Below are 13,054 nucleotides of genomic sequence, written 5' to 3'. Positions count from 1 at the left end.
GCGCTTCATGTGAGAGTTGCGACCCGCACGTAACCTACTCCCAGAGGGGAGCCTTCGCCCAAACGGGTGAAGAGATCACTGCGGGAAGAAGAGTACTTGTGGGAGAAGATGAAGTCCGAGCCTGGTCGTTGGATCGCGGTTGGTGTTGACGAAGCGTGTGATCGTTGCCGGTGAGTCCACCTATTCGTACTACGCCGAAGTTACTCCTGCTAATTAGTAGACGTGAGATTATCACGTATAATCGTCCAAACTGGCCCTGCCTCAAGGCAGTCAGGCCACACAACAAGGCCCTCCGTTGTGCTTCATGCACGTCTGGCCCCTGCTCCTTCTGTCCCGTTTCCTCTGCCCGGGACATCCCGCCCCGTCCCTTCGACGCTTCTCCTCTCCCCCCTCCCCAGACTCCAGCGTCTGTCCCCCGTTCGCGGGTACCGTCTTCGTCTCTCCGGTCGGTTCGCCGTACTTCGCCGGACCTCCGCCCGTCGCCTCCGTCGCCGTCGCCCTTCGCTCCTGTGGCCAGCCCATCACGTCTCCCGGCTGTTCCTCCTTCGTCTTCTCGCCGTCCTTCGGCCTCTGCTCCTTCGGCCTCCCGTCCTTCGGCCTCTCGTCCTTCGGCGCCACGTCCGTCCTCTCCAGTGGTAGCTTCTCCTCCGGCTCACAGCACCCGAAGTCGGCGTCCTTCTGTTCCTCCGGCCTCTTCGGCGGCCCCTCCCGTCACCCCTCCCTCTGCTTCCCAGAAGACACCGAAGTCTTCTTTAAAGAAATCAAAAGGGAAATCTAAAGAGAAGGAGGTTGCCTTCAATGATGGTGATGTGGAAAATGAAGATACTCAGCGTGCTGGTCCCTCTGCTCCCCGGTTGTCCCTCGTCCACCCTCGTATCTCCCTGGACGTCCGTATTCCTGAGGACGAAAAGGAATTCGCCACTTATCGTTCTCTCGTCCTCGGTCTCACTACTCAGCTTGTTCGACGGCCGTGACATACATCTCTCCTGCTTGACTTCTCTTCTCGTCAAGCTAACGCTTTAAACAATCTTACTGCGGCGTTAGTAGATGTAGTCAACACTGGGGCTCTGGACGACGAAGCAAGGACAAGGTTAGCGGACGTCTCTCGCCGAAGCCTTACTGAGATAGCCGATGTTCGCCGAAGACTGTTCGACACCCCCTTCCTAGTCACCCCTATGGCGTATGAGCCACCACCGTCCCTTGACTGGTTAGGTCGCCGTAGTAATTCTCGTGTCCCAGCTTCCGCCCAGACTGCTCTCGACCTCCTCAGTCTTCCCTTCGAGTGTCTACGGACCATACGTTCTCTGTGACATGCAAGCTGCTCGAGATGTCCAGGACTTCGGTGACTTCTTTGGGGCTATGAATCGGGCATGGAATGCTTCTCTCTCTACTGCGTTCCCGTCTGAGACTCTCGATCTACCTTCGGTCATCGGTAGCCTCCACACCAATCCCGCGGGACCGAGTAGATCGAAGGAGAAAGGAAAAGGAAAAGGTAAGGGTAAGAGTAAGGACAAGTGAGCGGTACGTAGCTGTAATCCTATGTTGTATGCAGTACGTTCTATCTCCTAGCCCTTCGCAGTCGCCCTTCCTTCGGCTTAGTAGGGTGAAGTTCGTGGAACTTCGCCAATATGTCATCAGCTCCATCGACGTTCTCCACTGGTTCCCATGATACTGAATCGTCTGTTCCTTCGTAACCTAACCACTCTACCAAGTACTCTAACTTTCCTGACCTCTTATTTACTCTAGAGTCCACAATATCCTTTACCTCCCAAGACTCTCCCACATTGTCTACTTCTACTGGCCCAGGTGGCTCAGCTTGCTGACCAGGAAATATTGGAGGGTGATAAGGACGGAGCAAGGAGACATGGAATACATCATGGATACCTGCCATCGTTCCTGGTAATTCCAATTTACAAGCATGAGAACCTACCTGCCGTACTACCTTGTACGGCCCACTTTGCTTAACATCTGACTTCTTCATTGGTCTCTTCGTCTTAATATTCTCTAACGACAGCATCACTAGGTCTCCTTCCGTGAAGTTCGGCGTAGTCCGGTGTTTCCTATTGTATCCTTCGGCGTACTTCTCATTAGCTTTCTCAATTCCTTCGATACAATCTTTGTGTATTTCAGTCAAATCTTTTACCACCACCGTAGCAGCGGGCACTTCGACCTCGCTAGCCTTTATCTCTTCAGCCCAACGAGGGTGATATCCATAGTTCGCATAGAATGGGGTTTTGTTTATCGCAGAGTGCTGGGTGTTGTTGTAAGCAAAGCTAGCTCGAGCGAGTAGCTTTGACCAGTCGTTCTGCTGATAGGAGGTGAAGATTCGAAGATACAGTTCCAAAGACTGGTTGGTTCGTTCGGTCTGTCCGTCAGTCTGTGGATGATATGCAGTAGAGAGATGTAGTCTTATTCCGAGACTATCGGTCAAATTCTTCCAGAACTTGGAGGTAAACTTCGATCCCCTGTCCGATACTATATTCTCTGGCAACCCATGCTGGGCCACCACATAGTCCAATATCAACTCTGATAGGCCGGCTGCGGTTAACTTCGTCGTAGTCGGGATAAAAATGGCCCATTTGGTCAACCGATCCACCACTACCAGGATGGAATTATATCCATGGGAATTTGGCAGCTCCTCGATAAAATCCATCGAGATGCTAGACCAAGGTTTCGTAGCTACCTCCAGTGGTTTAAGCTCCCCATGAGGTTTCTGTCTGTTAGTCTTCGCTCTCTGACATACCGCGCATCCAGCAACATAATCTTCGACATCCTTCCTTACTCCAACCCAGACATAATCCCTCAGGACTAGTTCAAGGGTCTTCGCCGAACCTGGATGACCGGCCAAGGCTGAGTCATGTCGCATCTTCATGATCTTCAGCCGAGCATCGGCGTAGTTCGGCACATAAATGCGATCGTCGAATGTGAGGAAACCTCTTGAGTTCCACCCCCCACGAAGGATTAGAGGAGACCGCGAACTACGGCGTAATTCGGTGATTGATCCTGGTTCCTGCACGTTATCGTTACACGTAGGATGAGAACACTCAGCGCAAACGACTCCTAATAATTCTTCTCTGACCCCTTCTATGTCTTCGTCCTCCTGAACTCCAAGTACTAGATCCATAGGGTCCACAAGATCATTTTCCTTTACCTCCCTTGTCCCTTGCAATGCTCGAAGGAGGTGACGCAACTCCGACGTGGTGGCGTCAACTTCGTCGAACTTCGGCAGACCTTGGATAAGGTTGCTCTCTTGTACCATGGTACTTCCTTTCCCGGAATGATAGTCCGCCCGTCTAGATAATCCATCTGGAAGACTTGCCTGGGTTCCTGGCCGATAAACCATTTTAAACCTGAAGTTAGCTAGCTCCTCTACCCACCTACCTTGCCGAGGACTGAGTTGTTTCGGTTCCATCCAGTAGGTAAGGTTTAGATGGTCGGTAAGTACTGTGGTTTCCACCTGCAATAATAAGTGTCTCCTTCTTCTGAAACCCTCCACTACAGCGAGGAACTCCTTTTCTCCTACCGTATAATTCAGTTGAGCTGTGTTGAAAGCACCAGACTCAATAGCTACTGGGTGTTCTTGACCAGCCGTGTTGATCTGCGAAATTATGAACCCCCAGCCGAAGAACGACGCATCTGTCTGTAATATCGTCTTCAATGTAGGGTCAAAATGGGCTAACACCGGCGCAGTACACATCCTAGCCTTCAACTCTTTGAAGGCTGACTCCTGTTCGACTCCCCATACAAATGGTACCTCCTTCCTTGTCAAGTCATTGATAGGTCTAGCAATCTTCGAGAAGTTGGGGACAAAGCGCCTGTAGTAGCTTACAACTCCAATGAATCCCCTTGACTCTCGTAGATTCTTAGGACGTGGGAAGGAAGTGATGGCATCAATGTATTCTGGGTTCACCAATACACCTTTAGAGGATACCACGAAACCCAGAAACACCACCGAATCTCTTTCGAACTCGCACTTACTAGCTTTCACGTACAGGCTCGCCTTCCGCAGTACCTCAAAGACCTTCGCCGTAGTTCCTCGTAATTCCTCCAACGTATTCCCATAAATGAGGATATCGTCAATGTAGACCACGACTCCATTCCCTAGTAGCTCTCTAAACACCTCATTTAGGAAGTGTTGGAAGACCGCGGGGGCGTTTCGCAGCCCATCACGAACAACCAGAGATTCAAACATACCATACTGTGTCCTGAACGCCGTCAGGTGTTCATGTCCCTCTGTCACCCTCAACAATTGGTATGCTCCAATTAGATCTAGTTTGCTGAAATACCTTGCTTTTCCAAGTTCTTCGGTAATTTGACCTATTAGAGGGAGAGGGTAGGCATCTGGTATGGTCGCTTCGTTCAGTTTTCGATAGTCGATGACCATTCGCCACTGTCCTTCGGCTTTCTTCGGTATCATAAACATTGGTGAGCCGTATGGCGAGTTACTTGCCCGAATTCGGCCAGCGGCGATTTCGCGATCTAGTATGTCTCTCAGCGCGCGTCTCTGATCTTCTCCTTGAGCATAGAGGGAGGCGACCTTAAGGTTCGCCCCCTCCTTAAGCTCAAACTTCAAATCGTAGGACCTTGAAGGGGGAAGGGTCTCTCCTCCCTTCTTCGGATTAAAAACGTCAATGTACTGGTGGTATTGTTCAGGAACTACCTGGAACAACTCGTCTTGTTCCTCCGGGCTCAGCCCTTCAAGCTCATCTTCGCCGCGGAGGTCTATCGCGTCCGTCAGAGTCGGCAGCCCTATGGCCGCTAACTTCGCCGCACTTGGTGGGGTTGGGATGGGAAATTTCACCGAGTTGTCTCTTCCATCAAGGACAACCCCTTCCTTCCTCATCCAATCCCACCCTATCACAACATCTGCGTCGCAGAGCGTTGTTACATCGAGACAAACAGATCGCACTTCGGCGTCCTTCGTCAAACTAAATCCGACTTCGACAAACTCGGTGATGGGCCCAGCGACACTCACCGAGCCGTCGAACATGTGAACGGGTACGCTCACCTGATATCGCCTCTTTTCTACACCTATCTTCGCTGCTGCCTTAGGGCTTATATATGAACAAGTAGCTCCAGTGTCCCAGAGCGTAGTTAGCTTTATTCCATTAATGAAAATGTCCGATTTAGGTTGATCTCTGGAAACGGAAGGGATGAGGAGATGATTATCGACATTGCATGAACAAGGGGTACTGAGTGGTGTATTTTTGTATTCACAATCCTCTGGCTCCATCAGCTGTGTTTCTTTTATGGGTTTGGGAATGGTGGCCGAGAGAATATGGCGGACCCGCCGAGCCTCGCCTACTGCGACAGGTCCTCTTCTTTTCCCTGGTCCTCTTCCAAATCTACTTCTCCTCCAACCGCATTCAAGTTCCTCCTCTGTCCGAGAGGTACTGCGTTCCCTCCCGATCCTCCACCACGTTCTCCGAACTTTTCCCCCCATGGAGGCAACAGTCCAACCTTAACCTTAGCCTCCCTTACAGGGCATTCCTTCAGCCAATGTCCTGCTCCACCACACTCGGTACACTTCCCCTCCTTCCTCCTTGTCTCCCTCAGATCGGAGCTCGGCCTAGGCCATCTTCGGCGAACTTCGTCGATGTTTGGCGGTGTACTCTTTACCACCGTCGACATCATAGCCGCCTGGACACCACCCTGCGCCGAAGGTTGCCCCTTTTCCCATTTCTTCTCTTCTTTCTTCTCCGTCCTCTGACTTTCCACCACTGTCGTTGTCCTTATCCCTCCTTCCCTTTTCCTCTCTGCCTCCTTCTCCACTTGTCTCCTCCACAGGCGGTTGTCCAAGGGAATCACAAACTCCAATAGCTCTTTCACAGTCCCAAACGATCTACCGTGTCTTGCAATTTCATCTAGAAGGTGCGATTTTAGTCCTTTCTTGGCTCGGTCAACTAGGTTTCCATCATCAGACCACTTAAGAATCGCAACATGTCGCTGGAAGGCGGAGAAGTAGTCCGAAGCAGACCCGGTTTGCTTGAGGTCGTTAAGTTGTCGGGCCGCAGTTCCTTCTTCGTCTGGATCACCAAAGTTAGTCTTGAGGTACTTAACGAACTGATCGTGTGTCGTGAGGTACTCAGGAAGAGGTCTTTTGGATAGATCGGGCTGCACTGCAAGAAGAGGTGTTTCGCGTAGATGAGAGATCATGAAAAAGACTTTCTTAGTGTCGTCGGGGAAAAGATGAGAGTTCAATTCGAAATGTACGTCGCACTCAGACAGAAAGGCGGTTAACTTGTTCCGATCTCCTCTCCAGAGGTCTGGGTTAGGTAGCTTTATCCCCTTCCGTTGTTCGCCCACTACGCTTGGGGTCGCCGAAGTTTGCCGTCCCATGGCGTACCTCACTCCTTCTGATATCCCTTCTGCAATCCCGCCCACTGTATCCCTTTCTCTTCTCTGTTCCCATTCCTCCCTACGCCTTCTCTCCTCCATCATGTCTTTGTTCATATTCGCCACCATCTGCATCAAGGCCAACACCACCCCTTGTGTTCCTTCTTCTCCCAAGTTCGCCGTACTTCCAGTGTTTTCTCTTGGGCGTGGGGTTTGGTCTGATCCAAGTGGGGATCCCGCAGGTGGGAGAGCATTAGACGGAGGAGAAGGAGGGTTAGAAGGCACCGGTGGAACGAACTCATCTCCTTGAATTGATCCCCCCACACTATCCTCCACTCCAAGGTCCTGCCCCATTGCTCTGCTAAGCTCCTCCAATGCTCTCCTCTCGTTCTCCTCCATCCTGTCTCCATCCCTACTCATCCCTCGTGTAATTCTTCTTTCTGGTTCCATATTATCTTTGTACTTCTCCGAGGTTCGCACGGGTCGTCGGTAAGAGCGATCCTTGATACTGTCACGGCCGTCGAACAACTATTTCTTAATAGACCGACGGTCGACGAACCTCGGCTAACTTCACGCTCTGAGTCGATGTCTCACCCAACCAGGAGGGCGCAGACGTCGAAAGGGGTGTAACTACGGCGTACTTCGGCGTAGTTACTCTAACTAGGGTTTTGTTCTACTGATGGCGATGTATCTTGATTTATAGCTATCTCTATCTGTCTTTCACTACTGACAACAATCAAGGATCGCTGAAGAACTTCAGCGATCTTCTCAGCTAATATTATCTACTCCTCCTAGACGTTCATCCAACCCTCTCGCGCTTTGACGTACTTCAACGCACTTCGTCCAACTTCCCCGAGCCCTCGGCCATCCTCTTCCTCCTTCGACTAACTCCGCCTAACATCGCCGCACTTCTGCTCCCATTGTCCCTACTTAGCCTAACTCCGTCTAACTTCGCCGTACTTCTGCTCCCATTGTCCCTACTTAGACTAACTCCGCCTAACATCGCCGCACTTCTGCTCCCATTGTCCCTACCTAGCCTAACTCCGTCTAACTTCGCCGTACTTCTGCTCCCATTGTCCCTACCTAGCCTAACTCCGTCTAACTTCGCCGTACTTGGTCTCAGAAGTCCTGAGTTACGTGTAGAGTAAAGAGGTTAAGGCGTGATGGGGGTTTTGATGGTCAAAGGAGGGTCATTGTTGGTGGAATAATCGAGGTGTCACGACGTAGTTCGTGACAATTGTCTTTCTTCTCCCATCCTCTTTCTTCTCACTTCTTCTTCTCCCTCCTTCTTCTCCTCCTTTTTCCTCCGTCCTCTCTCAGACCCTCTTTGGTTTCCTTGATACACTCTTTACTTACATCTGCTGACCTTTGATCATCACTGACTAGTATTACCCACATCACAGAGTTCCGATTCAGTATCCAGCCCTACGGGTAGGGTACATTTATCTATTTGTGGTGATCCTCACAAGCAGGATCATTACAGCGTAGGTTTTGCAGAAACGATCAAGGGCTTCGTTTTTCAACGCAAGACGAACAGATGAGAAGGTCATGCTGGACCAAAGGGTAGCTAACAAGTCAGCAACAGGACAGAACTTGGTGGAAATCTCACCGATCTCGGAGTCTTTTCGATCCGCGAGCAACTTGACCAGTTCCTTGTCGACGGGAACCTTGCGAGGGGCGTAAAAGATTTCACCGAGCACGTCGGGACCTCCACAAGTTCGTCGGAAGCCTCAGAAGGAGGGCCAGCGGGTTGTTTACCGGGAGGGTCTGGGTTCGGAACGATGGTACCGTGTTCGGACTCGACAGATTTGGCAGGAGATGGGTTCTCACCAGTGGCGGGTGGCTCGGCCCCCCCTTTGAAGTCTACGTATTGTTTGAAGGTTGCCTGATCCAGAGGCAACAAGGAAGGTTGAGTACGAGAGGGGCCGGATTGATATTGATCCTTAATATTGTCGAGAAGCGTCAACCATGGGAGTTTGGCCGGAACCAGTAGCTTGAGAAGTAATTCTCATCCGTTTTGTCTGGCGCATGAGAGGTTCGGGGTCAACATCGGGTAGCATTGCCGTAGTAGAGGCCCGAGTCCGACAAGTAGAGGACGAAGGAGACAACTAATCTCATCAGCCAGTGAGAAATAGGAAGAAGTACATTGAGTTCGAAGGGATTTGCTTACAGTACGTTTGGACATGCTCACGAACAGGAGAGAGTTAGACTGATACTCTAAGATAAAAGTAAGATATGGTTGGATAATGATAGATGAGTAAGAAAGAACGACAAACAAGAGGAAAAGAGGGAATGAGGAGGAAAGAAGAAAGAAGACAGGGAGGTAACTTGGTCAGTAATTTCTCAATCACATTGGAGGTCCGTGCGGGTGACACGTTTCGTGGCAACGGTACTAGCGTGGGTGTGACGTCAGGGCGCACCAAAGGTGTCTTAGAACAATCCATGTGCATCACCTGGTTACAGGATTCAGGATCCTCGGCGAGGATCCTTGAGACAGGGGGGGGAAACTTGTTACGGGGTAACAACGAATCAAGAGAACTCTATCGAGTTCGACGGATTAGGATGGAGGAAAGCGGGAGTTGGAGGCAGTGCTGCAGTAGGTAGGGACGGGTTTTCCCCTTTTTGAGATTTCCCCACTGGGTTTGCTCAAAAGCAGTTTTTCACCTGTCCGAGTATGTACGTAGACGCTTGCAGTAGGACGAGGACAAGGACAAGGATACCTGTAGACAGTATACAGTACAATCAGCAAAGTACCAACTTTGCTGATTCTTCAATATCATTCTTTGGCTACATCGATTGTGTCACAGTCGTCGTTTCTTCTTCTCTGCTGACCGACGGTCGACAAACCTCGGCTAACTACGTCGTAGTGGGGCGTCAATGTCTCACTAGGACAGGGTACTCGTCGGGGAACTACGGCTACCTTCGCCGTAGTAATACGTCGAGTGGTAAATGATAAGGTGATCGACGATGAACTGCGGCTAACTTCGCCTAAGTGCGTCAAACTGCTCGGTGGTAGCTCTCCCTAACTCGATGGTCGTAGCTACTGAATATATCTCTCGCTACTGACAACAATCAAGGATCGCTGAAGAAGTTTAGCAATCTGTAAACTATCTATACCTCCCCTCTCTTCTCATAGAACGTCCCTCAACTCCTGCACAGCCTCGCGCTCAGTCCTCTTCGTTCAACTTCGCCGTGCCTCGCCATATCCCCGATATCCTACTCCGCTCACCTCGACTAACTTCGCCTAACTTCCCCTGCTCTGCTCCCCCCCGGTTCCCTTCCTCTAACTTCCCCGTAGTTCTCCGCTAGTAGGGGTTATCGTGACAAATACCCTCTAGGATCTCGTATCTTTGTCGTAGTCGGTCTCAGTGGTTCGGGTGGTGGTCGGTGATGGTGAAAGGAGGGTCGGTGATGGTGGTTGTCAGGGATGTTACAACGTGGTTCGTGACACACACCCCACTATAAACAGTAGGTGTGACACTACAATATAGGTTATGACAGGTCATGTGTCACGAACTACGTCGTGGCACCTCGAATATCCCACCATCAGTGACCCTCCTTTGACCATCAAAACTCCTATCACGTCTTAGCCCCTTCACCCTACACGTAACTCAGGACACCTGAGACCAACTACGGCGAAGTACAACAGGAGAATAAGGTATACAGGGGTCTGGAGCATAAGTACGGCGAAGTACAGCGAAGTTAGACGGAGTTAGGGGGAGTTAGGGACAATGGGAGTAGAAGTACGGCGAAGTTAGACGGAGTTAGGCTAAGTAGGGAGAAGTATGACCGAGGGCTCGGGGAAGTTGGACGAAGTGCGTTGAAGTACGTCAAAGCGCAAGAGGGTTGGGTGAAATGCTAGGAGGAGTAGATAATATTAGTTCAGAAGATTGCTGAATGTCACGAACTACGTCGTGACACCTCGATTACTCCACCAACAATGACCCTCCTTTGGCCATCAAAACCCCATCACGCCTTAACCTCTTTACTCTACACGTAACTCAGGACTTCTGACACCAAGTACGGCGAAGTTAGACGGAGTTAGGCTAAGTAGGGACAATGGGAGCAGAAGTGCGGCGATGTTAGGCGGAGTTAGGCTAAGTAGGAACAATGGGAGCAGAAGTACGGCGAAGTTAGACGGGGTTAGGCTAAGTAGGGACAATGGGAGCAGAAGTGCGGCGATGTTAGGCGGAGTTAGGCTAAGTAGGGACAATGGGAGCAGAAGTGCGGCGATGTTAGGCGGAGTTAGGCTAAGTAGGGACAATGGGAGCAGAAGTGCGGCGATGTTAGGCGGAGTTAGTCGAAGGAGGAAGAGGATGGCCGAGGGCTCGGGGAAGTTGGACGAAGTGCGTTGAAGTACGTCAAAGCGCGAGAGGGTTGGATGAACGTCTAGGAGGAGTAGATAATATTAGCTGAGAAGATCGCTGAAGTTCTTCAGCGATCCTTGATTGTTGTCAGTAGAGAAAGACAGATAGAGATAGCTATATACAATTCGAGATACATCGCCATCAGTAGAACAAAACCCCAGTTAGAGTAACTACGCCGAAGTACGCCGTAGTTACACTCCTTTCGACGTCTGCGCCCTCTCGGTTGGGTGAGACTTCAACTCAGGAGCATCAAGTTAGCCGAGGTTCGTCGACCGTCGGTCTGCCAGAAGATAGTTGTTCGACGGCCTTGACACTGAAGTTCTTCAGCGATCCTTGATTGTTGTCAGTAGTGAAAGATTGATAGAGATAGCTACAATATAAATCGAGATACATCGCCATCAGTAAAAAATCCCCTAGATAGAGTAACTACGCCGAAGTACGTCGTAGTTACATTCCTTTCAACGTCTGCGCCCTCCTGGTTGGGTGAGACATCGAGTTAGAAGCACCAAGTTAGCCGAGGTTCGTCGACCGTCGGTCTATTAGGAAGAAGTTATTTGATGGCCGTGACATCATGGTATGTCCCCTCTTCATTCCTGGCGGATAAAACTTCTTGACAGGGCAATGTCCACTTCAGATTGGCCAAACTGGATCGCTGCTGTTGTTTTCAAGGTTGCCACAGCGTTCTCTACCGTCTGGTACTCTCCCATGGTCAATTGTGTTCTAGGCACAAATCTGCCCCTTTCAATGCCGGCTCTGGTGAGTGCTCCCCATATCTTCCAAAAGATGCCCCGCTCTTGAAATCCGCCCCTGTACAGTGCCTTGAGAGCCTCAGTCAGAAAATTCTTTGTCCCTGAGCGGACACTCTTGTCTGTATGTAGTTGCTGGAAATCAAAAAGAGAGTCAAGAGCTGGGCATACACTGTTACATTCGCTCAAACTTTCACGAACCCACCTTGGGTCTGGACCACGGGGCACGGCTGAGAGGAAATTGTATTTCTCATCAGCATATGTCAAGTACCAGGTGAGCTTTTGGCGACTGATGTTCATGCTGGTATCCATCCCCAGGAGAGCCAGCAGTTGTGACCGCTGTGCAATGACCGCCAGCTCATCAACAAAAGAATTCTGCGTGGGATATGGATGAGTACTGCTATGTGTTGTTGTGATGATGTTGTTGCCAAATGGGGGAGGGATGCCTGCTTCGACTAGTGACAGCTGTGGAGCTGCACACTGTGGCAGAGGCGTAGCTTCTGGTGGCAAGAGGTGTCCCCAAAGGGTCCCCTGATTAGATGCCCCAAGATCAGCTTGTGGCAGTGATTGATAGTTGACAAGGGTGTTGCTTGTTTGCAAAGGATTTAGGTCATGCCGCACCTCGTTCTCCAGATGCTGCATGCCATATGTCTCTGCCTGATTGATAAAATGTGGTTGGATTTGTGGACTTTGCTGTGATGGCATTAGAGATGGTCCTGGCCAAAAAGGGAATGAGGGTTCAGCAATGGGAATTTGTTCTGTTGGGGAGAGAGGATGTGACAATGATGCAGTCCCATTGGCAAGTTGTGTATGTGTTAGATCTGCAAACAAATAATCTTGACCTTGCCCATCAAATTCTCCATATCCTGAGGGGGCAGTTGATGTGGTGGGTGTCCATGGACGCGGCGGTAAATCATAGTTGTGGCGAGCGTCTTTCTGAATGTGTGTGTCTTGCAACTGGGAACATGCAGAATTAATGCCTCCTTGTTGTTCTGCTAGATTCTGCTCCTCTGATGGCTCCAGTCTGGCCATCAATCTTTGCCACCAGGCCTCCTCATCAATATTTTCTTCTATATTCTCCATAATGAGATTATGATCACTGACTCCGTGCGGTCTAAGATTGACGGGTATAAAAGTATAAAGAGGAGTGGGTAAAGTTTCAAGTATTATATCCAAAAACCCGGGCCTTCCTCACCTCAACTACCAACCCTTCGTCGACGGTTATTTGATCGCGTTGAAAGGGGGTGTCGCACCGCCACGAAATCCGATCAAGAAGGATGATCAACCCCATCACCTTCTCCTCTTTCCCTCTCCTTTCATTCCTCCTTTCTTCCCATTTTGTCATCTTCTACCTCGACGACGACTTGGCGCACAACCACTTTCGTCTTCGGGCACAACTCCCGAGAATAGGCATGCAGCAAATCCCGACAGAAGCGATGAAACATTTCGACCTGGACTTAGGCATCGGGATATCTCTGAAAGATAAGATCAACTCAAATAGTTGGCCTTTGAAATGATGCACACGCAACGACCAGACAAGATGAATTTAGAGATGTTATTGATCCCTCTAAAGAAAAACTGGACCAGATGGAATGGATCTTATTA

The 13,054-nt window shown here is 50.3% G+C and overlaps 4 protein-coding genes across 4 annotated transcripts in view; 1 reads left to right on the top strand and 3 right to left on the bottom strand.

Annotated features, from left to right (window-relative positions):
- Window positions 1–974, top strand: part of TREMEDRAFT_63612 (uncharacterized protein) — a gene marked incomplete at both ends in the record, with an annotated part of 2,165 nt that extends 1,191 nt beyond the window's left edge. Inside the window, 2 exons of the mRNA XM_007005786.1 lie at window positions 47–170; window positions 518–974. Coding sequence (XP_007005848.1) covers window positions 47–170; window positions 518–974 — 581 coding nt within the window. The remainder of the gene's footprint in view (window positions 1–46; window positions 171–517) is intronic.
- Window positions 975–5,301: 4,327 nt separating this feature from the next.
- TREMEDRAFT_63610 (uncharacterized protein) lies at window positions 5,302–6,786 on the bottom strand (the record flags this gene model as incomplete). The annotated part of the gene is made up of 2 exons (XM_007005785.1): window positions 5,302–5,706; window positions 6,385–6,786. The coding sequence occupies 2 exons, from the start codon at window positions 6,784–6,786 to the stop codon at window positions 5,302–5,304; spliced, it is 807 nt and encodes a 268-aa protein (XP_007005847.1).
- A 1,096-nt stretch (window positions 6,787–7,882) lies between these two features.
- Window positions 7,883–8,521, bottom strand: TREMEDRAFT_63609 (uncharacterized protein; the record flags this gene model as incomplete). The annotated part of the gene is made up of 3 exons (XM_007005784.1): window positions 7,883–7,903; window positions 7,946–8,329; window positions 8,507–8,521. 3 exons carry the CDS (start codon window positions 8,519–8,521, stop codon window positions 7,883–7,885), a joined length of 420 nt encoding a protein of 139 aa, XP_007005846.1.
- Window positions 8,522–11,290: 2,769 nt separating this feature from the next.
- Window positions 11,291–12,532, bottom strand: TREMEDRAFT_63608 (uncharacterized protein; the record flags this gene model as incomplete). Its single annotated transcript, XM_007005783.1, has 1 exon — window positions 11,291–12,532. The coding sequence occupies one exon, from the start codon at window positions 12,530–12,532 to the stop codon at window positions 11,291–11,293; it is 1,242 nt and encodes a 413-aa protein (XP_007005845.1).
- Window positions 12,533–13,054: the final 522 nt, after the last annotated feature.

This window comes from Tremella mesenterica, assembly GCF_000271645.1.
Source record: "Tremella mesenterica DSM 1558 unplaced genomic scaffold TREMEscaffold_8, whole genome shotgun sequence".
Classification (NCBI taxonomy): Eukaryota; Fungi; Basidiomycota; class Tremellomycetes; order Tremellales; family Tremellaceae; genus Tremella; species Tremella mesenterica.
Note: the sequence above shows the minus strand (reverse complement) of the source record. Positions and strands in the feature narration are given on the sequence as shown.